Consider the following 27,711-nt stretch of genomic DNA (forward strand, 5'->3'; position numbering starts at 1 on the left):
TAGACACTAATCAGTAGAAAAAAATTAAGCATGGCTGGTGGAAGTTTACGGCCACCCGGCATGCCTCCCTGGTTCAATGGCACCAGAAGTGGAGGGATGCCCACTCTGTGTGGGTGGAATGTCTAACAGATGAACGAGGAGGCAACGAGCACTGTGACATGCTGCAGAATGACCCAAGGAAGGCACAGGAGATCAAACAACTACCTAGATGTAAGATATGTAAGATACTAGAAGTCCAGTCACCCAGTAAAAGGGGATTAGTGAGCCACCCGTAGTAAATGTTCACCAGGTCTGAAGGTGGAAGCTGGACCACCTTTAACGTAGAGGACAAGGATGATGTATAGAGGGATCACTTGTAAGTGAAAACATGTAATCAACCTGCAGTCTTTACTCTTCCAGAACTCAAAACTACTTGGATCCAGTAAGGCAATAGCCCGTGTGCCATAGCTATGCAAACGACCATCACTTTCCTCATCACAGCTATCATACATGCACCTCCATTAGGTCCTGCTCCATTATGTCCTGTTGGAAGAGACCACATACATATATCATAATCGACCATCAAACAAGTGGAGATATTTAAGCCACACTGGAGGGCGAGTACCAACATATCAAACAGACATACCAGGATGCATGACAAAGTAATACCACAAGCTAGATGTGAGCTAATAACAGCCTGCTAACATCAACTTGCACCAGGAGCTGGCAGTCTCAGAAGAACTCTTGGTATACCATATGGACAGGTCCTCGCAATCCACACAAAACAACTGTCCTGTGCCAGAAACTGATTGTCAAAACTAAAGCTACAAAATAATTTTTAGTGGGGATTTTCAGTGCAGCTTTCGACTCTATAGTAGTATCAGAGCACAACAGGTGACATGTATGGATTAATAGGTTGCAGCATAGTGCTTTGCAAGACTGATAATCGTAAACCAGAAGCACAAGCTGTTAATTCTGGGGTGTACCAAAGGCGCTCATATTTAAAGAGGATCTAAAAGAAAAAGAGATATGGTTCTTGAGTCACCATGGAAGCAAAGGATGCTCTCTGCCACAAGCAAGGAAGGTTCTCAAGACCAGCCTTATTCGAGATCCCACCCATAACCAAAAAGCGGATTAAATGACTATGTAGAGTGAACCATTATCTAATCTGACCTAGTTTCACCTGGACCAGTTGTCAATTGTTGTTAGGGCTATGGAAGGCTAATACGCCAATAGTACATAGTTAGCTATAAGTAGCAGTCATGCACTAACCATCACGCACTTCATGCACACAGGCACCAGTCATGAGGCATGTACCCAATAAAGGAAGCACCTTGTCCGTTTAGCAGTCATCAAACTGACTTACAATATACATGGAGTGAGCTTTGAGTAACCCCTTTATGCACTGGCGGTTTACGACCAGCATTTTTCACCTATTTGCTTAAGACTTAAGGAACCACATACTGAGTGAGCGCAGTAGAGTATTCATCTCTCATCTAATGGTATTTTCTGATTAGATGCATCTTCTCACCTCTACTCAAGTGCCTACATTGTACTGCATGAGGGAGTACTTTACAACCATAGCACTTCCTGTACATTTCTGCTGGCTCTCTCATGCTTGTATCCGAGCTCCAGCTGTGGGCCGCTTTTTTGAGCAGCCTGGGCCGATTTGGGCAGTTTCTGCGTATTTAATGCCACCAGCGGCTCGGTGGGTGCTGGAGTGGCCTTTCTGGAGGTAGATGGGCGTCCGTCCATTACCTCCCTTTTATCAACGGCAGAGGTGTCACTCCCTTTCTCTCTCTGGGCCGGACCATTAATATATGTATATTGAGCGGGGGTAGGGGGCCTGAGCAAAAGTGGCCTCACTTGTTTTCAGGTGTTTTTCACCAGTGTAAACTAATCTGTGCATTTTTTATAACGTTATTCCTCCCCCCACCTTTTGTTATAAAATTCCGCCAAAGCAGTGTTTTGCGGAAATTCCTAGTGCAAATGTGAGGCACTTTTTTTTAGCGTGCCCGGGCCGATTTTTTATCCCAATCCAACCCTGGTGCATAGCACATTAAAGTTAGATCTACTGTCTTTGGCAATGCTTCTCCTTGCGGCTGCGCCGCTTCTCAGCAAGAGCCTAGAATGGATGGATGCAAGAGATGTAATTTAAAAAGGTCAACTTGGTGTCCCTTGTTCCCTTTTATTGGCCATATAGCCTACATTTAATTAGGGTAAACGGAACACAAGGTGGTGTCCCCTTTGCCCCAAAAAATGAAGCCTGTGCTTCTTTCTTCCACTCTTTCACCACCATCCCAAATTTGCAAAATAAAATAAAATAACTACAGGACCCACTAAAATTCAAAGGTGGAATAAGATGACAATAAAATGAAATATTCAGCAACAGAAATGGAGGGAGAAAACTATAAGAGCAAGAATAGCAGCCAACTTCAGGCAGTAACTTAGGGGTGCCCTGTAGTCACTATCAACTCAACTTCCCACTTTACAAGTACCTATGATGTAGATGCTGTACCCGTACCTGCATTGTGTTGTATAGGTATCTGGAGGCACAAATTGCTTTCCAGAATAGAACCTTCATGGCTGGTGAGACATAAGCCGACAGTTATAGACTGAAGTATTGCAGGCAACATTGTTCTGTAACCTCTTCAGCTTATGCAGAGTATTGCTGTGAGCCTGGCATAGATACTCTTGCAGTTTTCAAGGCAGAACAGCTGGTCAGATCTCAGGAGGCCCCACATGGAGGGTCAGAGGAGACTTTGAAGGTATCGTTCATGACTACATTTTTTTGGGGATCAATGGGCAAGGAAGTTTGAAGAAAATTACGGGTGCAGTCTGAAGTGTAGATGGTAGTTATTAAAGTACATGTGCTATCTATTGTCATTGTTTCATCAGATGCAGGCCAACTTTGCCATAAATACATTGATGAGGATCGGTCATAGGTTGAACCAGTTAGTGACAGTAACGGTTGTGGGAGCCACTACATTAGGGAGGCTCCTAAAAAAGTGTCACCATCATTTTGACAGGTGAATGGCCCAATCGGTTGGGAGCTGGCTAAATGTTCGTAGGTATTGAAGGTGTGGCCAGCCCTGTCAGTGGTTGCAAACAGAGAGCAGGGATTAAGAACCTGCACTGCTATTTACCTCATTTTCTCCATTTATTCTGGGGTTTTTTGAGTTTGTGATTTTAAGCCACAGTTCTACATAGGGAGCCTGTTGTGCTGTTTTAGCTTTATCCTGACTCCAGTTATGTTAGGCTGCAAATCACATCAAATGCAGACCCTTTGGTCAACTTTGGGATGTTGGTGATCCAGTCACTAGTTTATAGAAATGTTGTATTAAGCTTTTGACTATTTGGCAATCCCCCCCCCCCCCCCGAAATATGGCCAAAACCTGTGACTTCAGATTCAGCAGCTGCATTCTTGATTTTCACACTTCTAAATTCAGATCTCCAGCATAGTAGCCTAATTATTGTGTAATGATGAGAAGTCCACAAGTGATGTAGTAATTAATAGATGCTTTAATCCAAGATGTATAGAGAGACCCCACCAGGAGCATCCATGATGGATGCTCAGCCCAGCCAACTGTGAACTCTCAGGCAGATCACCAACATTCTGATAGATGCATCACATGAACATTCTATTAGAGGTAGAGAAGGACAGCATAGAGAATACCAAGATACTACATATTGGTCTTGACAAGTGGGTGAGGTAGGATAGAGGGTTTACCTTGACCCAATATCTGTACAACATCATACAATTACCCAAAGATGGGATGAATATGGAGGTCAGCCAGATACTTGAAATGGGGGAGCACTGGGGGGCCAGCAAGCCTATAATATGCACCAAATCGTAATGAAATTGATGATGCAATGGAATACAGCAACTACAGTGGCCCATATATATCAAGGGAAATGTGGATGAGATTGGCCTGAACTCACTTATTGATTCAGGATTTAAGATGACCATATTCTCCGACACCACATTTCAGTAGGAAAAGCTGTTAGGCATTATGTTGTTTCCTAGTCACCGTGCTGGATAACACAGTGTTGAAAATGTACAGGTCCATCTTCCACCTTTTATCATACACATCCCCTGCAAAACTTAGGCTGGAGCTCGGCCGAGTAAAACAAACTCTGGACCAGCAAGCGGTCATCGTGAACTGTTGTCAAGGACTCAAACTCGCAAGGGAGGGCTCTCTAGGCTATCACCTTTGGTTGGTAATACAAGGGAGAGACTGCTCACCCATGAGAGCCGTTTTACATCAGTGTCTCCCTACCTTCTGTCTTTCATCCGCTATGGCCCTCAACCTGAGCCGTAACGGGCTAAAATATAGTCAAATTAAACACCAAACCCTTTTTTTGGAAGACAAGCAACCTCTGGCAAGACGGAGCCATAGGGGACTAACACTCAGCATCTACACGAAGGTGTCCCCCAAGGCTATCTAGTGATACCCCATAGTAAGCATACAAAGGAACAGTTCCTATAATACAGACTGGGGATATTGGCAGCCTTAAAGCACTACCCTACCTGGGGTAGAACAAAAGGCCAGGGATCTTGGAGGTTTTGTGGAAAAGCCTTGAAGGACATTATTCACATATTGCGCCTTAGCAAAGCCACTTTAGAGGATCGCGGGAAACTCCTACACAAGAAACTAAATGCAAGAGGGTTAAGCTCATGTAGGGAGGCGGTCGTAGCATGTTTTCATCTATAAAGCGCTAGAGCTATCAGTATTACAGAAGGGGTTGAATAAACATCTGCGGCCTCTTCTGTAATACCAAAGTTCCCCGGGACGTGCAAAGCGCAAGCAAGCATCCGGGCCGTTACGCCCCCGGGGCACTTGCATAATATGGCCCCAAGTGTTAATTGGTTTTTTTGGGGGGGTCGGGGGTTAGAGGTTAGAATGGGTATTAACATAAATAAATTATTTGTGAGCTTCATGAGAAGACGAGTGTTGTAGAACAATGTGAATCCATGCCTCAACGTATATATATTTATTATATTAGCATGTATAATGAATAACGCAAAGATGTAAATGATTATTAGGGTATAGAGTCATAATATCGAGTTTTTAATATCGACTAGACACAATATCGAGTAAAAAATATAGAATGGACATAATACTGACTAGACATAATATAGACAACAAAAATATCGACTAGAAAATTTTAATATCGAATAGAATGGACATAATATCGAATCAAAAATATAGAATGGACATTATATCGACTAGACATAATATAGACAACAAAAATATCGAATTTAAGGTAAGTTAATATTATTTATTGTTTTTTGTGTAATATAATTCTGTAGCGGGTTGTGGGTTTATAGGGGAATAGGGTGGGAAGTAATTTAATTATAATTAATTAAATATGTTAATTTATTTATTGTTATTTATTTAGAATTAATTGTTAATTAATTATTAATTGGTAATTAATTAAAATATAATTGGTAGTTAATTTTAATTGATTAATTGATAAATATCTTAATTTTAATAATTTATTTTCTGTAGCGGATTGTGGGTTTATAGGGGAATAGGGTGGGAAGTAATTTAATAATAATTAATTAAATATATCAATTTATTTATTGTTAATTATTTTGAATTACTTGTTAATTAATTATTAATTGGTAATTAATTAAAATATAATTGGTAAATAATTGCAATTGATTAATTGATAAATATGTTAATTTTAGTAATTTATTTTCTGTAGTGGGTTGTGGATTTATAGGGGAATAGGGTGGGAAGTAATTTAATTGTAAGTAATTATATTATATAGTTTTTTGTGTTTAATTTTTTTTAATTTTTATATTGTAAATTAATTTATTGGTAATTGGTAAATAATTAGTATTAGTAGGTAATTTTTATTATTAGTTAATTTTTATTTGTAATTTTAATTGAATAATTAATATATTTTATACAATTTTAAAATAATTTAATTATTTTGTAATTGAAATTGATATTTATGTTATTTATATTTATATATGAAGTATTTACTTTCCCTACTATTGCACTCACTGGAGTGGGAATAGTAATTTTTACCCCTACGCTATCCAACGCTTTCCCTACTGTTGCACTCACTGGAGTGGGAATAGTAATTTTTACCCCTAAGCTATCCAACGTTTTCCCTACTGTTGCACTCTCTGGAGTTGGAATAGTAATTTTTACCCCTACGCTATCCAACGCTTTCCCTACTGTTGCACTCTCTGGAGTGGGAATAGTAATTTTTACCCCTACGCTATCCAATGCTTTCCCTACTGTTACTCTCTCTAGAGTGGTAATAGTAATTTTTACCCTCTCATTATCCAATGCTTGCCCTACTGTTGCACTCTCTGGAGTTGGAATAGTAATTGTTACCCCTACGCTATCCAACGCTTTTCCTACTGTTGCACTCTCTGTAGTAGGAATAGTAATTTTTTCCCTACGCTATCCAACGCTTTCCCTACTGTTGCACTCTCTTGAGTGGGAATAGTAATTTTTACCCCTACGCTATCCAATGCTTTCCCTACTGTTACTCTCTCTAGAGTGGTAATAGTAATTTTTACCCTCTCATTATCCAATGCTTGCCCTACTGTCGGAAAAAATATTGTATATGTTTTGTTAATAATATGTATATATATATATATATTAATGTGATTGGAAGGGTAAAGTCACCTGAATTATTGAGGGCGCTGACGAAGGCTGTAATGGCCGAAATGCATACGCCTGTGCAAGTTTGAAATAAAGGTGTTCTCCAGCCGTCCCCCGATGTGGCCTCTGCTCTTTTTGTGAAGAGATTGCTGTGATATTTTTCGCGCTAGCCAAGAGCGCGTTACAGGGGCCCCCGCACATCAAGTTGGCCTGGGTAATTTTTTGGCACACTGCTACGGCAATTACAGACTCCGAGGTATCGGATTTACTGAGGCCCGCCTGCTCGGCACGAAGAGAAAGCAGTGAGGAGGTTATTAACCTCTCGTTGGGCGGAAAAGGACTGCTTCTTCTGCCCCTGCTACAATCGACGGACCGGTGGGCTGTGCGGTGTGGGGACCCAGGAGAGCGCCAGAAGTTCTGCTGCAAAAACAGGAATTTGGCTACCCTAACTACACAGAGACCAGCTGAGGCCCAAAAATTACAACACCCCCGCATCACCTACCTGAATTTGCTGTGCATTATGGGACTTGGAGTGCACTAAGACGACGTGAGCTCTCTTGCGAGCGATTTCATCATGGGTGGGGCCTTCCATGTCCAACCAGCATGGGGCAGGACATTATTTAATGTGATTGGAAGGGTAAAGTCACCTGAATTATTGAGGGCGCTGACGAAGGCTGTAATGGCCGAAATGCATACGCCTGTGCAAGTTTGAAATTAAGGTGTTCTCCAGCCATCCCCCGATGTGGCCTCTGCTCTTTTTGTGAAGAGATTGCTGTGATATATATATATATATATATATATGTATATGTTTTAACATTTTTTTAAAGTAACATTAATTATTTATTAATTTTAAGTTTATTTAAGTATTTTAAGTATGTTTAAATTAATTATATTTATTAATATATTACTTTAAAATTACTTTTAAGATATTTAAAAAATTCGATATTTTGACTTTCTATATTTTTTCCTACCGATATTTTGGAGTCGATATTTTTGTACTTACCTGTTTGTAGATAGGAAGTCGATATTCTGTCATTCTATATTTTTACCTCGATATATTTGCAAGTCGATATTTTGACGGTCGATATTCTGTCAGGGATCCGATTATTAGATAGACGTAAAACATGTACTGTTGTCTTTTTAAACAATCTATGTAACGTTCAAGAACTTGAAGATGCCAATAAGATTGGTTTATAGAAAATAAAAAAGTCTAAAAAAAACCTAGGGAGCTATTTTATTCTCTGAAAGGGACATATAACCTATTTCAGGTTTTGACCAGTTATGGTGGGGGAGAAAGGGTGAAAGAGACACAGGGGAAAGCCTGCTACAAAGAGCAGCTGCTATCATTAGACCATCAGGAGTGTGAGGGGCTCACATCACCCCAATTATGAAGAGCAGTGTGAAGTCATTTTTGTCAAGTACGGGTAAAATAAAGATGCACTTATTTTATTCCTCAGCAGTACAGGCATGTATGAAATAGATTTAGTTGTAGCTGCATGTGGAAAAACCAAATAAGAGCAAAGAATGTGTCATGAGCAAAACGACGAATGCATTAATGATGAAAACTTATTGGTAACTCTGATAGTTTATTGTAAGAAGTGATTATGTAAAAAGCCAGATAGGCCGGTTTATTGAGTACCCCAGTTTTCTAGCATGAATTACCGACTTCAAAAATTTCACATGGAATGTGCAGCGTGGATGCTTCCGCTATTACCGTGTAATGCGTCCAGCATTCTCGTAAACAGACAAGGGGAGGAGTAATCCATTACAGCCTGGGTGCGGGAGGGTAGGGTTGCTTGTACTGTTCTCGTGTGGCGAAGAGGAGGGGTTTCCACTGCTGTGATACACTGACAGTGCACATGGATACCGCACCGGGTGATATTGCGTTCTACAAATCTGTATAACACAACATGAATAGAATTATGAACTAGGCGAAAATGGACGAAATGCAAGGAGATTGGGGCACATGGACACAGAAAAAGAAGAGTGAACTACATTGTACAGACAATGCTAAGGACATTGGGCCTATACAGTGTGACCAGGTTGGGGAAACATGAACAGGCAGTGTGAGGTGAGGCAGATTGTGCTGCGCATTCCACGACCTTCGACGTATTACCTTATCAGAGGCATGTTGCTGAAGTGCCTAGACGTCACTCTGCTAAAATTGACCTTTGGGGCACACCAGTAGGTGAGGGGGGGGGAAGCAAAGACACTGACACCAGAAGTGTGTGAAAAAGGCCGCTTTTATTGGAATCAGGTGCACGTATAACACATCCCCCTTGGCCTGTGCCGAACAAAACTACTGCTCACTAATTAACAACTGCCTAACAGCCCCCCACCCCCACCCCTAAATGTAAACCCGAACATTGCAACAGTAATACAACAACATACGCTCATCAACCTGCCCCTCTACTAGATGCCCCTAATGACCTCCATGACCCCAACCCCGCTACCATGCAGTCCCAGGCCTCCAGCCACACCACCCTATTTCCTTAGGACAGCGCCCCCACAACGCACCTGTTCCAGCGACAAAAAACACAACCTCAAACCTAAACAGTGCACCATCAACCAAAAAAGCCCCTCAGGACCATATCCCCGACCCCCCCCCCGCAAAGGGAAACAACCCTCGGGACTAAAAATGCCGAAAAAAACGTGCAAAAGGGAGGGAGGAAGGGACAAAATTAATCTGCGACCTGGCTGCTGTGTCACCGCACCACAAACGTGCGCGGTGACACAAAATGGCCGGCTATATAGCCCCCAGCCCAGCTGCAGCCCAAAAGGAGCCCAAACCGCCCAACCAGCCCAAAAAACGCCGCTACGGCGATCCCCATGTGACAAGCTTCCCCCTCCCCCCCCCTCCCCTGGTGCCCCAAACTTCCCCGGGGGGGCGAGCCTCCCGTTGGTCGGCCACCCCCCCAAATCCCCATTGGGGCACACCAGTAGGTGAGGGGGGGGGAAGCAAAGACACTGACACCAGAAGTGTGTGAAAAAGGCCGCTTTTATTGGAATCAGGTGCACGTATAACACATCCCCCTTGGCCTGTGCCGAACAAAACTACTGCTCACTAATTAACAACTGCCTAACAGCCCCCCACCCCCACCCCTAAATGTAAACCCGAACATTGCAACAGTAATACAATAACATACGCTCATCAACCTGCCCCTCTACTAGATGCCCCTAATGACCTCCATGACCCCAACCCCCGCTACCATGTAGTCCCAGGCCTCCAGCCACACCACCCTATTTCCTTAGGACAGCGCCACTCGAAAGTCGCTTACGACTTTCGACCCCCCCCTTAGGACTCCTGTCTCCTGGGATACCTGACCACCCCCAGGGCCCCATCTAAAGCCTCCTTTAGCTGCACTATATACAGCTCCATGCCGTACCTGGACAGGTGGACCCCATCCTCCAAGAAGAAATAGTTTGCACCATAGCGCAACTCCGGGTGCTCCATCCTCCCCACCCCCTCCCTGGCGCAGAAAGCGCGCATCTCACGATTGATCTTCCTACGAGCCCTGTCTATGGCTCCTGGGCGCTCAGCTCCCCTCCACACCCGCCTGGGAATAAACTCCGACCATATGACATGGCAGCCCGCCCATTGCCTCCTGATTTCCTGCAGGTCCTGTCTCATTTGCTTGAGTAGCGCCAAACCCTTGCACTGCACCAAGTCGTTCTCGCCCAGGTGAATTACCACCACATCCGGGCACACCCCCCCTTTCACCAACGTGTTTAACAACGGCAATAACTCATGCCAACGCCTACCCCCTTTCCCCCTCCAATGACATCTATACAACCCCGGATCCAATCCCAAATGGAGCGCCTGATGCCTGTCCCACTCCGCTCGTTCTGCCCGCTTGACGAACGAATGTCCCACAATAAACAAATTCAGGACAGCCACATCCGGCCCCGCCACAGCACCTGCAAAGACACATATATGAAAATCGGGAATCATTGCGACACCGCACCATCCGCCTCCCTCAACCGCACATACGTCCTGTAACAGTCCGATTTCCACCGACCCAGCCTCTGTATCTCTTCCTTACCCCAACCCCTCCGTGCCGCCTCCGTCGCCGCCCCGATCCGAAAAGAATGCGTCCCGAACGCCAGGGGATCCTCCCCCAGGACCCGCAGTGCCCGCCGCAAGACCCACAATGCTTGAGACGCCGTCACTCCTCCCCCCCCACCCCGCCCAAAAACCTCCCCCTCCGTCACGCCACTTTCAGCCATCAACCTCCTGCCCCACACCGCCGGGCACACCCCCTCCCTGTCGCCCGGCCCCAGCACCACCCAAGTACCAACCCCCCGCTGGTCCGTCTTCGAGCGTCTCAAACACACTGCCACCTCCTGGGCCCGCACCTCCACCTCTCCCCACAACACCCCCCGCCTCCCCCTCGCGCCCAGCAGCTCCGACACTCGAAAAGCCCCAAAGAAAAGCCATGACATCAATGTAGAGAAACGCACCGTCTCGCCCACATCCCTGCACACCTCTGGTAGCGCGCCAATCACTCCTGCCAGCAAAACCGCCGTGATGGGACGGCGCAGCCGCACCGTCGCCCCACTCTCCCTCGCCCACCCCTCCAGCAGCCTGGTTCCCAGCTCCCCTGCCGACGGAGGGTAACCCCACCACATCTTCCCCATGAAAGCCACCGCCGACAACTTTCCCGCAATCGACACCCGCGACAAGCCCCTGTCCATGAGCGCCAGCATGAATCTTACCACCTGTTCCTCGCGCTGCCACCTGTCCCCACACCGCACCGCACCTGACCGCAGGAATTCTTCCCATGCTAGCTCGTAAGCCTTCCACGTAGACACAGCCACCGACGTCTTCACCAACTGAAAGACCCGGCCTCGCCTACCGACCACAGTTCTTCCGGCACCGGCGTCCTGACTTCCTCCGCCGCCGTGGCTAGCCCATGGAACCTCTCCCACTGTGAACGAGACAAGGCATCAGCAATGTCATTGTCCACACCGGGAACGTGGCGCACCTGAAACAGTATGTCATTTTCCAAGCACCGCAAGACAAACACCCGCATCAGTTTCAGCACCTGCGGATCCCGAGCCGACTGCCTGTTCACCACCTGCACGACGGCCATGTTGTCCACTCGAAAAAGCACCCTCTTGTGTGCCAACGCCCCTGCCCACACCGTGACCGCCACCACCAAGGGGAACAACTCCAGGAACGCAATGCTCCTCCCGCCCGCCTGCCAGTGGTCGGGCCACTGCTCCGCACACCATTTTCCCTCCCAGTACAGACCGAAACCTCCGACGCCCGCCGCATCCGAGTACATGGTGACCTCCCACTCCCAGTCCTCCGCCGGCGCCATCGGCACCCCATTGAAACGCTCCAAGAAAGCCCGCCACATGCGCAGGTCCTCCTTCATCCCTGCCGAGAGGCGCACATGGTGATGTGGCAATGGCAAACCCGACAGCGCCAGCCCCAGACGCCGGCAAAACGTCCGTCCGGCCCGCACCACGCGGCACGCAAAATTCAAATGTCCCAACAACACCTGTACGTCCCGCACCGTCACCTTCCTCCTCGCCAACATGCCACCCACCAAATCCAACATCGCCACCCGTTTGTCTTCCGGCAGGCGTGCTTCCATGGCGACCGAGTCGAGCTCGATACCGAGAAAGGACAACACCGTACTGGGACCGCACGTCTTCTCTGGCGCCAAGGGAACCCCAAAGTCCCCCATCAACCCGGCCAAACCATCCAGCAGCCGCTGACAGTCCGCCGCACCGGGCCGCCCCACCAGGAAGAAATCATCCAGATAGTGCGTCACTGACTCCGAGCCTGTGCGCCTGGAAAAAACCCACTGAATGAAGGAGCTGAACCGCTCAAACAGTGCGCATGAAATGGAACACCCCATCGGCAGCGCTTTATCCACAAAGATGTGACCTTGAAACTGGATCCCCAGCAACTGGTAATCCGCCGGGTGCACCGGAAGGAGTCGGAAGGCCGACTTGATGTCGCATTTTGCCAACAGCGCGCCCTGCCCCGCCGCCGCAACCAGACGTCGCGCCACGTCCACCGACGAATACGTCACAGACGCCAAATCCGCCGAAATGTACGCATTGACCGACTCCCCCTCCGGCCAGGACAAGTGCTGTATCAGTCGGAACTGCCCTTCCTCCTTCTTAGGCACCACCCCGATGGGGGAAATGATCAACCCTGGCAGAGGCGGCGCCGTGAAGGGGCCCGCCATCCGCCCTTCTCTGACCTCCTTGAACAATTTCTCTCTCACTATGCCCTTGTGCGCGTTCACTGATTTCAAATCGTCCGCCCAGCGAGCAATTCGGGGACCTTCGTACCCCAACCGAAAACCCTCCCGAAAACCCCGGCGCAGCACTGCAGCATCCTCCGCCCGCGGATACGCCGCCAACCAGGGCTCCATCCGCTCGATTCTAACCGGCGTACGAGCCTTTTCCCAGAGCCCCTGCTCCCCCCCCTCTACCCCCACCCCTCCCCCCGCCTGAACCCCCTCTGGCAAATCCACCTCCCTGCGGAGGCAGCTGGCCTGGGGGGCCCCCGGTGCCCCAACACCGCAGCACCGGATGGTTCCGTCCGCACGAAGAGCACTCATGCCGGAAACGGCACGCCGCCCGCCCGCAGGCACCCCTATTGAAATCCCAACAGGCCCCGACCGCGGCCTGGCTGCCGGAGGCACCCTGACCCACCCCCCCACGGGTGGGGCGCGCCGCAAAGGGGGGGGACGCCAGCGGCAAACCGCTGGCCGTGTAGATGGTGCGGCCAAACTTGGCCCCTCCCATCGTCTGCTGGTATAGGTCGGAATCCAGTTCCCCCCACTGGGCCTCCGGGTCCCCCGCCATGCGCGCCCGAAACTCCTCATCGTAGTGCGACCAAGCATACCCGCCGTATGTCACCTGCGCCCTCCGGACCACGTCCATGTATTTAAACAGCGCGACGCACCTGTCCGGGAATTTCTCGCAATACACGCTCGCGTAAATGAGGAACGCCGCAGACCAATTGTCCAGTGTCAGGGGAACCTTCGGGCGCCTAGCCAACTCTTGCTCCTCCTCTTTTGACCCTTCCTTCGATGTCAACTCCCTATGCAGCAGCTTCAAAATATCGATGTACTCCCCCTTCCAAATCTTCTCCTTCGTAGCCGCGGAAAGATGTGCCCCCAGCGGCTTGGTCAACCCCATGTACGGCAGCTTCCGCACCGGAATCACACAACTCTCCTTACTTCCCCCCGCCGCCTCCTTTCCGCCCGACACCTTGTCGCCCGCCGCCTCAACCCCGCTTCCCGCGCCCGGCGCAGCCCCGCCCGACACCGCGCCTTCCGTACCGACTCCCGCGTCCTGTACATACCGTCCCCGCACCAGCCGCCACCCATCCTCCCCATCGCCCCCAGACCCCACGGACACCTGCACACAACGCCTCTTAGCGCTCCCCGCGCCGTCACCTGTCTTACCTGGCGTCAAGGTCGGCGTCCTTGCTGGATCCCGCCGCCTAACCAGTGGAGCCGAGGGGGCCGTCACTCTGGGTGCTTCCTGCCGTGCCGGCACCTGAAATACACTTCCAACACCATTACCAGCCCCCCCATCCTCCCGAATCTCTCCCTCCTCCTCAGACTCACCATCCGCCGGCACCACACCACCCCGGCCCCCCAACTGGTGTTCCACCCGGCTCAAACCCGCTCTCTCACGACACACCCGCATTAAATCCATCAAGTCCACACTCCCCCTCCTATGCACCACACTCGCAGGCAACTCAGAAATAGTCGTGTCCATCCGTACTCCCCCACCCCCGGCGGCCGTAGAGACCCATCGGGAAGGGGCCGGTGGAGACGCGTCTCGCCTCCATCGCCAAGTCCCTGAGCCAGGTCCCTCGCTGGAGCTCGGCCGTCCGCACCAAACAGAGCCGGCCCATCCACTCGGTGGGTGGGAGCCGCATGCTGCTCCCCCGAGCGCCTTACCAACAGCTCCTGCCAAGGAAAAAAGGTGGAGTCCAGCATGCCAGGGTAAAAACAACCCCCGTCGCCCCCCCACGCGCTGCCCCCTCCGCCAAACCCCCACCCCATCGCCGCACCCCTCCCCCATCCCGCCGAATGACCTCCGCGCCGCGACGGGACACTCCCTCCTCCTAGCTCCCAACCCCCTTCCCCCGCCCATCCCCCCGGACCGCCCCACCCCCCGAAACCCCAACTCGGCCCCACCCCCCTTCCACGCCCCACTCCCCCTGCCTCCCCCCAGGCCACGCCACTGCCCCCCGCACCCCCCCAAAACTCGCCACCAGTCCGCCCGGACCCCCAACCCTGCTCCTGGCCCCCTCCTCAAACCCGCCCCTCCCACCGGCCCACCCCGACCCACCCCCCTCGCCGGTCGAGCCGCCGCCTCCCCTCACGCCTCCCAGCGCCTCCGACCCACCCCGCCCTCCACCCCGGCCCCTCTCCCCCCCCCGGCCCTCCTGCCTCGGCGACGACCACCCCCTCGCCCCTACCCCCCCCTCCTCCGCCGATGACCCACCCCAGTCCAGCTCCGTGTCTTCCCCCCCCCCACCCCCCACCCCTTCTTCCTCCACATCTGTCTCCTCAATGAGCAGCGGCGAAACCGCCCCCCCCAGCCCTACCTCCACCAGCTCCCCGTGCTCTCCACTGCCACTTGGACCCACCCCCCCCCACGGGCCCCGCCGCACTCTCATACCCCCGCCCCCCCCCCCTCCAGTGCTCCCACCCTCCCCAGCCAAAACTATCCGGGCCCCACCCCCCTCCCCCACACCCTCCAGGCCACCCGGCCGTGCCTCCATCACTGCTCCCACCTCCTCGCGTCCTCCCCCCACCCCCCCTCCCCCCCTGTCACAAATACTAACGGCCTCTTCCGCCCCGCCTGCCGGGCCTTCCGCGCCCCCCCTTTCCATTTGCAGGAGCCTTTTCCGCCGCCCGGCCGCCCCCTTTCGCCCCCCCGCCCCCCCCTTCCCCCCCCGCTGCACAGCCCGCGACCTCGGCGGGTCGCACGCCGCCACAGCTGCCGCGGCGCCGATGGCAGCGCGCCGCGGCGGCCTCACCTTGAAGTCGGGCCGCATCAAGTCCATGCGGCCCGCTTCTTCCAATAGCCGCAGCGCCTCCAACACACGCGGGTCCGTCGCCGCCATCGATTTCCTGCACGCCCCCTACCGCCGACACAGTTCACCGCTCCGCACACCGCCGAGCACCCCACACGCCCACGCGTGACAAACGGCTCGGAAAAACCGCGCACCGCCGCCACACAGTCCGCTGGGCCTCAACTCCTACGCCACAAAATTAATCTGCGACCTGGCTGCTGTGTCACCGCACCACAAACGTGCGCGGTGACACAAAATGGCCGGCTATATAGCCCCCAGCCCAGCTGCAGCCCAAAAGGAGCCCAAACCGCCCAACCAGCCCAAAAAACGCCGCTACGGCGATCCCCATGTGACAAGCTTCCCCCTCCCCCCCCCTCCCCTGGTGCCCCAAACTTCCCCGGGGGGGCGAGCCTCCCGTTGGTCGGCCACCCCCCCAAATCCCCATTATACTGTTATGGAATAGTAATAACGTGCATCATCTTCCCATAGTCTACCCTGGTGATACCACTATGAAAAGTGCAGTCTATATCTATTATTGTATGTAACAGTATACCCTTCAATGGCGTACAGCGCCATGAGTCGACTATATACTGTACTGTGATTGCAGAATTTGTATAGCGCTTCATATCCCTGACGTGGCCAGGTGACCAGTTTCCGCCAGTGTATGGTTGCAAGGAAGTTGGTTATAGTTTCTCCTAAATGGGAGATGGTAATTGAGGTACACGAGGCTCAGAGGCATACGTTAAACATTGATGGTGCTTGTAACACTCTGCCCTTACCTGTTGGGGGCGGTGACGGTCACGGTGCCCTTCACGGGGGGCAAGGGTGAGGGCACCCGCAGCTGCGCTGCAGACCAGGAGATGTGGCACCCGCAGGAGTACTTCAGGTAGCTATAGATGCCGGCGGCGGCTGCCACCCCGGTGCTGCCCGTCACCTGCAGCTTCCCGCCGGGCAGCGTGCGGAGCTGGTAGGTGTCTGCCCCCTCTTCCCGGGCCGCCAGGGAGCTGTTCACCTGCAGCACGAAGTCAGCCGCCCGGCCCCCGATGAGGCGGCGCAGCAGCTCCTCCACAGCCTGGGTCTGAGTGGCATCGGCCGCCTGGGGCTTCAGATGCACCAGGGTGGCAAACTCCATGCCCGCGGCCGCCGCCGCCAGTGCCAGCAGGGCGTGGGCAAAGATGGGGAAACCGTGCATCTTCCTGAGCGGTGTCAACTGCACCAACTCCCGCAATCCTGATTACCGCCGGTGCAGGACGCCCCAAAGAGAACCGGATTGCAAAGAAGTTAAATAAGTTAATTACCACTTCGATCTAGACCATTCTACAAGTGGGTAGCGCCACCTAGCAGCATTCTCGTTACCAGCCTCCTGGATCTGGGCTTCTGGGCACTGTAAGCCCAGCTGCAGCAACAGGCTCTGGGAGCTGAAGCTGAAGCTGGGGAGGTCCCTGGAGTAACAAAGTTAAGCCTCTTCCTTCTTCTACGGCGGCTTGTGATAGGCTGTGGCGAGCAAAGTATGGGCTGCCTCTGAGAAGCATGATCCGATTGGCTCTCCAGACAGCTCTTAATCTCTTCTGCTCACTGTTTGAAGGGTGTGTGCGCATCTGAGGATGTGTTAATTCCTTTATTAAATCCTTGCAAAACTTGCCTCGTGCACAAAGTAGATAATAAACTATAATTCTCTGCACCTCTAAAACTTATGGTAAGGAACGTGAATGGCACACGGTGCTCCTATGCAATACCAATCGCAAAGTCTGTGTCCTATTCAAAACGTATTTAGGGGTTCTCACACAGTGTACACAGTACACAAATGGACTCAGGCGTTGGACGTATGGGTGCGAGGTATGCTGAGCACCCCCGAAAATAACTATGCCGGAGTTTAGAAGGTGAATAGGCAATGCACATGCTTTTAAATGTTGTTTTTATCTAGCCACATTTGCTGTGCTTCAAAGACGAGTCAAATGTCAGGCCATGTTTTCAGACAAATTGCTGCTTACTCTTTTTAACATGGAGAATGGTATTTTCTTTTCTTTCTCTGACTGGAAAGTGAGAAGATTTTGTAAAGAAAACAATGTGATAACGTTGCTAGGGTGTAGGGAGTGTGAAAGGGAATGCTGCAGTTTAAAATGTGTTATGTAATTGGGAAAAAATGACATATCTACACATGAACTGTACAGATATTTAAGAATATATATAAGGAAACCACATTTTCTTTTTATAATTCAGAAGTGTGATGGGAGCAAAGATTTTAGATAAAAACAGACCAATACACTTGGGATTGGGCACATGAAATATTTTGTGAAATCTTTTCTGCACATCAGCATTTATGCACTATATAATTATATCAGTAAAACTGCATTCCAGTTTAAATTTAGAGGCCATTTCAATTGCAAATGTCCGGTCTATAGTTGAGACACCATGCTCTAGTGATATATTTGCAACAGTGTGCTCCAAAATGAACCACCAGCTACATATTACACCCCTACAACTCTCCTGCTGAAAACATTTGCTACGCTTGTTCTTTGTCTGACACTCTGATTTTTCACAATCCCTAGGACTTCAGTCATCTAATGTTAAAGGCAGCACCCCCACTCTGAAAAATCTTTCCTGCACCACTATGAAATGGTAATCATGTACAAAACCAAAGGGGATGATGGACAGAGTGTTGAACATGGCAAGCAGTCACCCCAGTCAACTGATCTGGGTTTAATCCATCATCATTCTTTAGCTCACTCCGCCACCCCAGTTCAGACATGGCCATATGCAAATCAGTCTGACCCTGTGCCTCATGGGAACAGTCCAGCCCCAACTGCCAAGCCATGTCTTCCCTGGACCGGAAACTCGCATCCTGGGACCGGTTTCTGGCTAATCAGCCTTCATCAGCCAGGCTAGCTTGAATCCAGTGGCAAAGTGAGCAAGAGACCCACGTTTTTTGCATTCTGTCAATCAATAGTTCTTTTTGCATTTGTCACCCCAAGTGGGACGGGTATGCTCAGACGTGAGTCCTGTGCTCTCCATACCACTGGAATCAAGCTATCCTGGCTGAAGAGGGGTTAAACCCCGAAACCGGTCCTAGGCTGCTTGTTTCCAGTCCAGGGAGGACCTGGCCTGGCAGTTCGGGCTGGACTGTTCCCATTGGGCACAGGGTCATGACAGATTTGCATATGGCTGGGTCCAAACTGGAATGGCATGGTGAGCAAAAAAAACGATGAATTTAGGCCCAGATCTCGGGTACTGGGATGAATGTATGACATTGTTCTGCATTCTGTCCATCACTTGTTCTTTTTGCATTTGTCACCCGAGTGGGACGGGTATGCCCAGACATGGGTCCCGTGCTCTCCATGCCACACTGGAATCAAGCTATCCTGGCTGAAGAGGGGTGAAACCCCAAAACCAGTCCTAGGATGCTTGTTTCCACTCCAGGGAGGACCTGACCTGGCAGTTCGGGTTGGACTGTTCCCATTGGGCACAGGGTCAAGACTGATTTGCATATGGCTGGTGCCAAACTGGAATGGCATGGTGAGCAAAAACACGGTGGATTTAAGCCCAGAATTCGGTACTAGGGTGAATGTATGACATTGTTCTGTATTCTGTTCATCAATAGTTCTTTTCGCATTTGTCACCCCGAGTGGGACGGATATGCTCAGACGTGAGTCCCGTGATCTCCATGCCACTGGAATCAAGCTATCCTGGCTGAAGAGGGGTGAAACCCTGAAACCAGTCCTAGGATGCTTGTGTCCAGACCATGGAGGACCTGGCCAGGCAGCTCGGGCTGGACTGTTCCCATTGGGGGCAGGGTCAAGACTGATTTGCATATGGCTGGGTCCAAACTGGAATGGCACAGTGAGCAAAAAAATGATGGATTTAGGCCCAGATCTCTGTACTGAACGTATGACATTGTTCTGCATTCTGTTCATCAATTGTTCTTTTTGCATCTGTCACCCCTAGTGGGACAGGTGTGCCCAGACTAGGGTCCCGTGCTCTCCATGCCACTGGAATCAAGCTATCCTGGCTGAAGAGGGGTGAAACCCCGAAATCGGTCCTAGGATGCTTGTTTCCAGTCCAGGGAGGACCTGGCCTGGCAGTTCAGGCTTAACTGTTCCCATGGGGCACAGGGTCAAGACTGATTTGCATATGGCTGGGTTCAAACTGGAATGGCATGGTGAGGAAAAAAACGAAGGATTTAGGCCCAGATCTCTGTACTGGGGTGAATGTATGACATTGTTATGCCTTCTGTCCATCAATTGTTCTTTTTGCATCTGTCACCCTGAGAGGGACAGGTATGCCCAGACGTGGGTCCCGTGTTCTCCATGCCACTGGAATCAAACTATCCTGGCTGAAGAGTGGTGAAACCCCAAAACCGGTTCTAGGATGCTTGTTTCCACTCCAGGGAGGACCTGGCCTGGCAGTTTGGGCTGGAATGTTTCCATTGGGCGCAGGGTCAAGACTGATGTGCATATGGCTGGGTCCAAACTGGAATGGCATGGTGAGCAAAAAACCAAAGGATTTAGGCCCAGATCTCTGTACTAGGTTGAATGTATGACATTGTTCTGCATTCTGTCCATCAATAGTTCTTTTTGCATTTGTCCCCTCGAGTGGGACAGGTATGCTCAGACGTGAGTCCCGTGCTCTCCATTCCACTGGTATCAAGCTATCCTGGTTGAAGAGGGGTGAAACCCCGAAATCGGTCCTAGGATGCTTGTTTCCAGTCCAGGGAGGACCTGGCCTGGCAGTTCGGGCTGGACTGCTCCCATTGAGCACAGGGTCAATACTGATTTGCATATGGCTGTGCCCAAACTGGAATGGCATGGTGAGCAAAAAAAACGATGGACTTAGGCCCAGATCTCTGTACTGGGGTGAATGTATGACATTGTTCTGCCTTCTGTCCATCAATTGTTCTTTTTGCATCTGTCACCCTGAGTGGGACAGGTATGCCCAGACGTGGCTCCCGTGTTCTCCATGCCACTGGAATCAAGCTATCCTGGCTGAAGAGTGGTGAAACCCCGAAATCGGTCCTAGGATGCTTGTTTCCAGTCCAGGGAGGACCTGGCCTGGCAGTTCGGGCTGGACTGCTCCCATTGAGCACAGGGTCAATACTGATTTGCATATGGCTGTGCCCAAACTGGAATGGCATGGTGAACAAAAAAACGATGGATTTAGGCCCAGATCTCTGTACTGGGGTGAATGTATGACATTGTTCTGCATTCTGTCCATCAATAGTTTTTTTTGCATTTGTCACCCCGAGTGGGACGGGTATGCCCAGACGTGAGTCCCGTGCTCTCCATGCCACTGGAATCAAGCTATCCTGGTTGAAGAGGGGTGAAACCCCGAAATCGGTCCTAGGATGCTTGTTTCCAGTCCAGGGAGGACCTGGCCTGGCAGTTCGGGCTGGACTGCTCCCATTGAGCACAGGGTCAATACTGATTTGCATATGGCTGTGCCCAAACTGGAATGGCATGGTGAGCAAAAAAAACGATGGACTTAGGCCCAGATCTCTGTACTGGGGTGAATGTATGACATTGTTCTGCCTTCTGTCCATCAATTGTTCGTTTTGCATCTGTCACCCTGAGTGGGACAGGTATGCCCAGACGTGGCTCCCGTGTTCTCCATGCCACTGGAATCAAGCTATCCTGGCTGAAGAGTGGTGAAACCCCGAAATCGGTCCTAGGATGCTTGTTTCCAGTCCAGGGAGGACCTGGCCTGGCAGTTCGGGCTGGACTGCTCCCATTGAGCACAGGGTCAATACTGATTTGCATATGGCTGTGCCCAAACTGGAATGGCATGGTGAGCAAAAAAACGATGGATTTAGGCCCAGATCTCTGTACTGGGCTGAATGTATGACATTGTTCTGCATTCTGTCCATCAATTGTTCTTTTTGCATCTGTCACCCCAAGTGGGACAGGTATGCCCAGACGTGGTCCTAGGATGCTTGTTTCCAGTCCAGGGAGGACCTGGCCTCGCAGTTTGGGCAGAACTTTTTCCATTGGGCGCAGGGTCAAGACTGATGTGCATTTGGCTGGGTCCAAACTGGAATGGCATGGTGAGCAAAAAAACGATGGATTTAGGCCCAGATCTCTGTACTGCGGTGAATGTATGGCATTGTTTTGCATTCTGTCCATCAATAGTTCTTTTTGCATTTGTCACCCCGAGTGGAACAGGTATGCACGGACGTGAGTCCCGTGCTCTCCATGCCACTGGAATCAAGCTATCCTGGTTGAAGAGGGGTGAAACCCCGAAATCGGTCCTAGAATGCTTGTTTCCAGTCCAGGGAGGACCTGGCCTGGCAGTTCGGGCTGGACTGTTCCCATTGAGTGCAGGGTCAAGACTGATTTGCGTATGGCTGGGCCCAAACTGGAATGGCATGGTGAGCAAAAAACAATGGATTTACGCCCAGATCTCTGTACTGGGTAAATGTATGACATTGTTCTGCATTCTGTCCATCACTTGTTCTTTTTGCATTTGTCACCCCGAGTGGGACTGGTATGCCCAGACCTGGGTCCCGTGCTCCCCATGCCACTGGAATCAAGCTATCCTGGCTGAAGAGGGGTGAAACCCCCAAACCAGTCCTAGGATGCTTGTTTCCAGTCCAGGGAGGACCTGACCTGGCAGTTTGGGCTGGACTGTTCCCATTGGGCACAGGGTCAAGACTTATTTTCATATGGCTGGGTCCAAACTGGAATGGCATGGTGAGCAAAAACACGGTGGATTTAGGCCCAGATCTCTGTACTGGGGTGAATGTATGACATTGTTCTGCATTCTGGCCCAGACGTGGGTCTCCTTCTCTCCATGCCACTGGAATCAAGCTATCCTTGCTGAAGAGGCGTGAAACCCCGAAACCGGTCCTAGGATGCTTGTTTCCAGTCCAGGGAGGACCTGGCTTGGCAGTTCAGGCTAGACTGTTCCCATGGGGCACAGGGTCAAGACTGATTTGCATATGGCTGGGTACAAACTGGAATGGCATGGTGAGCAAAAAAACAATGGATTTAGGCCCAGATCTCTGTACTGGGGTGAATGTATGACATTGTTCTGCATTCTGTCCATCAATTGTTCTTTTTGCATCTGTCACCCCGAGTGGGACAGGTATGCCCAGAATTGGGTCCCGTGCTCTCCATGCCACTGGAATCAAGCTATCCTGGCTGAAGAGGGGTGAAATCCCGAAACCGGTCCTAGGATGCTTGTTTCCAGTCCAGGGAGGACCTGGCCTGGCAGTTTGGGCTGGACTGTTTCCATTGGGCGCAGGGTCAAGACCGATGTGCATATGGCCGGGTCCAAACTGGAATGGCATGGTGAGCAAAAAAACGATGGATTTAGGCCCAGATCTCTCAACTGGGGTGAATCTATGACATTGTTCTGCATTCTGTCCATCACTAGTTCTTTTTGCATGGTAATCATGTACTTTAGTCACATTTATTCATCTCTTTCTATTCCTGACAAGGAGCTGAGGCACTTTACAGAAAGGGTAGCATATTACTCCATAGGATGCTTAGAACATTAGCCATTTTGTTGTGCATATAAAGTTAACATTTCTCATGTTCTTTATCACACAGTTGTCAAGTGATTGTACACAGCCTGACATGAGATTTGTCATGCAATCTACTATATAGATTTGACAAAACTGTCATGATATTATGTTATGCAATCTGTCATGCTATGTGTCCAGAAGTGGTTAATAAATTGATCATGCACATGATCGCCCATGTGGTTGCGTAGTTATCGTACAGGTGTTTAGAACTGTGGTAATGCCAGCACTCATGACTGAGGTCATGTAAGAGTCATGCATGTATTCATGCCATATATGAGTGCATGCCCTTACATTTACACATACGCACATATCTGCAGTCTGATATCACAGTCTACAAGATTGTACCTCTGTTGACCTAAGAACATAGGGACTTTGGACAAGACACAATGAAAGCATAATTTTGGTTATACAAGGATCTCTCTATCTAGTTGTCTGAAATAACAATTGCATTTTTTTAATGAATGCTGACAGCACTTCCAAAGTCCTAGCATTACTGCACATTAACACACATTGTAAATATACTGCCATCTTGCTATCTCGTGTTGTACGTTTCAACTGTCTTTTAAAGTAAGCATGGTCTTGTTCTGAAATTGGCATAACCAAGCGAAAACTGTAGATTTAGTGAAGTCAGCCCTTTTGCAATAGCAAGATCTTCTCACATTCTTCCCATAAGAAGAGCTAGCACAAGCTCGTTGTTGTCCGTCTGAAGTTTCTGTTTTGTTGCGTGTTCTGTCCTTTGCTCGTTGCACTGAGAACAGTTAGTAAATGAAGCACGGAAACACTCAGATTTGAGCAATATGTGCTCCCACTGATTAGATCGCGAAGCAGTGGTCTGTTGAAATGGCAAATTGCACTTAGAATACTTTTGATGCTTGTTTGCTAATTTTGCATTAAACATCCATTAGTCTGCTAAAAGCTTTCCTTAGTGCCTGATTTCTTTCACAAGGGGCAATTTAATGACATTAAAATGTTATCTGATGTAGTTGAGCATGTAGTTGCGCATGTACATATTATATCAAGATCTTCCAGTCTCAGGACTAGAAGAAAGGCATCAGATTACCATGGAGATATATGGTACCTTTTAGAAAAACAGAAATCGCACCGGGTTACGTGCATATATATTAACTACACATTTAGACGCTGGGCAGTTAAATAAATTGCTGCTGAATATTATCTTTTTTTTTAATTAGAATTTTTTTTATTGGTTTACAAAAGAAGGTCGTACAAAAATATATATATACAGATATAGGTACACAGACGACGGTCATATATATCTATTGTTCTCCCTCCACTGGAGAAGAAATGAGAAGAGAGGGGGGGGGGGGGGCGCACGTAGTTGTCTTTGATTGTCCTTTATTGGGTCGTCCTCAGGAGCTCATCAAGCGGGTCCCACATGTGCAGCTTGGCTTTGTGTTCTTTCGAGAAGGTGCCTGTGATGTTGTCGGCTCCCCTCAGGAAGGTAATCCAGTTGATCCATGTTTTAAAGCTTGCTTTGGCTGTGTTTTTCCAGTTCGTTAGGATCATTTTGAGGGCTGCTGTGAGAAGTAGGTCTAGGAGTTCTCTTTCTTCTTTACTTTTTAGGTTCGCTGTTAGGTGCTCAGTCGCCAGGCTGACGAAGCTGATCTCCAGATGTGTTTTGAGCATATCGTTCAGGAAAGTGTTGATTTGTGCCCAGAACTTCCTGACTTTCACGCAGGTGAAGATAAGGTGTTCGAGGGTCCCTTCCTCTTTCAGACAGTTCCAGCATTTGTCTGAGTCTGCTATGCCGACCTTGTGGAGTTTGGATGGCGTCCAGTATGCGTTGTGGAGCAGCCAGTATTTTGTTTGCGCTAGTTGTGGGGTGATTTTGTTTGTTGTCGCTGAACTCCACATTATCGCTCGCTCCTTTTCATTTAATTGCCTGCCCAGGCGCATCTCCCATGTGTTGGTTGCTTTTTTGTTCTGCGCCATCTTGGATGGGCTGAGTAGTTTATAGATTTTTGCCGTTTGATGGCCTGCTGAGTCGATGAGCTGCAGATACTTGATGATCCCCGGCTCTCCTCCGCATAGGTTGGCCTTTGTTATTGCTGTCTTAATTTTTAGGAAGTTATAGAACTCTTGGTTCGGGAGGTCATGTAGCTGCTGCACGTTCTGGAACGTCAGCGGTTTTTTCTTTGTTTCCAATTGACTGGGCGTGCTGATGCCTTCTCCAATCCACGTATCATTGCGCAGTGTCGCCCCTTGGTAGGTCACTTTAGTGTTGAACCAGATGGATTCCCAAGCAGTGCCCTTCAGTTTCTGCGCCATGTGCCTGTCCACTTTCAGCAGGGCATCTCTGGTGTGTTTTAGTATGGCGCTCGTTTTCAGTGGGTGCCGGTTCGCTGTTAGGAGTGCTATTGGCTTGAGTCCTCCTAGGATGTCTTGTTCGACCTCCAGCCATACTGGCCTGTACGTTTGTGTGGCATCTACCCAGGCGATACCCTGTCTCGCCAGACAAGCCGTCTGGTATGTCTTGAAGTTCGCCAGGTTAAGGCCTCCGAGGTCTCTTGACAGTCTTAGTTTTTGTAGGCTTATCCTTGGCTTCTTGTTTTTCCACAGGAAGATGTTTATGAGCTGGTCCAATTTTTTGTGAAAAGTCTCTGTCATTGGAAGTGGTAGCATTGATAGCGTGTAGTTAATTACCGGTGTTATCATCATTTTGATCGTTTCAATGCGTCCCCACCAGCTGATGAACTTTGGTGACCATAACTCCAGTCTCTCCTTTATCTTCTTCAGCGTGAGGTCCTCGTTGTGTTGCAGGGTTGACGTGAGGTCTCTCCCAAAGTGGAGCCCTAGGTATTTCAGAGGTTTCGTTTGCCATGCTAGGCCGGAATCGCCTAGGACTTCTCTTGTGGTATGGACATTCATTGGCTTACACTCCGATTTCTCCTTATTGAGTTTGTAGCCTGAGGCTTCTGCGTATTCACCTATTGTGGCCATCAGAGCTTTTATCGACGTGGATGGGTTCGCTGTTGTGATTAGGATGTCGTCGGCGTATGCTGCTAGTTTGACGGTCTTTCTCTTGAGCTTTACGCCTGTTATCTCGGTGTTGTCCCTGATTCTGGCTAGCAGGGGCTCTAGTGCGAGCAGGAATAGTCCGGGGGAGAGGGGGCATCCTTGTCTGGTTCCTCTACCCAGCGTGAGCGTTTGGGATGCGCTCCCGTTTACCACTATTTTCGCCTTCGGTTTGTTGTAGAGGGCCATGACCATCGCCGTGTACTTCCTGCCTAGGCCAAACGCTCCCAGACAGTTACCCAGGAAGGGCCACGAGACTCTGTCAAACGCCTTCTCCGCATCCAGCGCTATCATGACTGCCTGCTCGTTGCTGCTTGCTGTGTGGTTGATCAGGTGGCACAGTAACCTTGTGTTGTCCTGCGACAGTCTGTTCTTTATATATCCCACTTGTGAGGGGTGGATGATGTTCGGCAGGATCCTGTTTAGTCTGTTGGCTAAGACTTTTGCGTAGATCTTGCAGTCGACGTTTATTAGCGATATTGGTCTGTAGTTCTGGGGATATTGTGGGTCTTTCCCCTCCTTGGGAATTATGGTGATGTTGGCCTCGCACATGGACTCCGTCATCCTCCCTTTCTGGATGCATGTGGAGTATGTTTGTGCCATCAGTGTCTTGATGTGTTCGCTGAAGGTTTTATAGAATGTCGCCGAGTAACCATCTGGTCCTGGCGCCTTGTTCCGTTTCAGTTGGCTTATGGCAATTCCAATCTCTTCCTCCGAGATATCAGCTTCGAGCGATTCCCTTTCCGCCTCGTCCAGCTTCGGCAGATTGGTTTTACTGAGTAGGTCGCGTCCTGCATCTTTGCTCAAGTTTTGATCCTCAGTGTACAGTTCTTGGTAAAATTGTCTGAAAACCTCTAGTATTCCTTTGTTCGTTGTTTGGGATTTGTTCGTGCGGTCCGTTATTGCTGCTATCGTGTGTTGCCTCTGTTTTGCCTTTAAGTAGGACGCTAGCTGTTTCCCTGCTTTGTTTGCTGCACATAGGTTGACTGACTTGAACTTCGTCAACCAGGAGCCCGCTCTTTCGCTTAGGATCTTGTTCAGCTCGTATTTCTTTTTTGTGAGCAAAGTGAGCGTGTTTTTGTCCGTTATGTTAGCACAGTGACCTCTCTCCAGTGCTGTTATTTCCTCCTCGAGCTCACGGAGTTTTTTGTTCCGCCCTCTGTTCATCCTGGCCTTGATGTTTATCAAATTCCCCCTTATTGTCGCTTTGAGGGCATCCCATACAGTGTCTTTCCCTACCTCGCCATTGTCGTTGTGTTCGAGGTACTCCTTGATTGTGGCTTCAATTTCTTTGACGTTCTCTCTGTTCTGGAGGATGTCATCGTTCAGTCTCCACCTCCTCGTTGGGTTCTCATTGTGTTTCTCACTTAGAGTGAGTGTTATGTGAGCGTGGTCTGAGACAGTGATTGCGGCTATCTCCGTGTCTTCTATGAGGTGCGTGTGTGTGTTGGACATCAGTATGTAGTCGATCCTGCTGTAGGAGTTATGTG

The 27,711-nt window shown here is 49.7% G+C and overlaps 1 protein-coding gene across 1 annotated transcript in view; it reads right to left on the reverse strand.

Annotated features, from left to right (window-relative positions):
* Nucleotides 1–16,985, reverse strand: part of NAGLU (N-acetyl-alpha-glucosaminidase) — a 101,434-nt gene extending 84,449 nt beyond the window's left edge. Inside the window, exon 1 of the mRNA XM_078645378.1 lies at nucleotides 16,452–16,985. Coding sequence (XP_078501504.1) covers nucleotides 16,452–16,864 — 413 coding nt within the window. The 5' untranslated portion in view covers nucleotides 16,865–16,985. The remainder of the gene's footprint in view (nucleotides 1–16,451) is intronic.
* Between the last annotated feature and the right edge of the window lie 10,726 nt (nucleotides 16,986–27,711).

Source organism: Lissotriton helveticus, chromosome 5_1, assembly GCF_964261635.1.
Source record: "Lissotriton helveticus chromosome 5_1, aLisHel1.1, whole genome shotgun sequence".
Taxonomy (NCBI): Eukaryota; Metazoa; Chordata; class Amphibia; order Caudata; family Salamandridae; genus Lissotriton; species Lissotriton helveticus.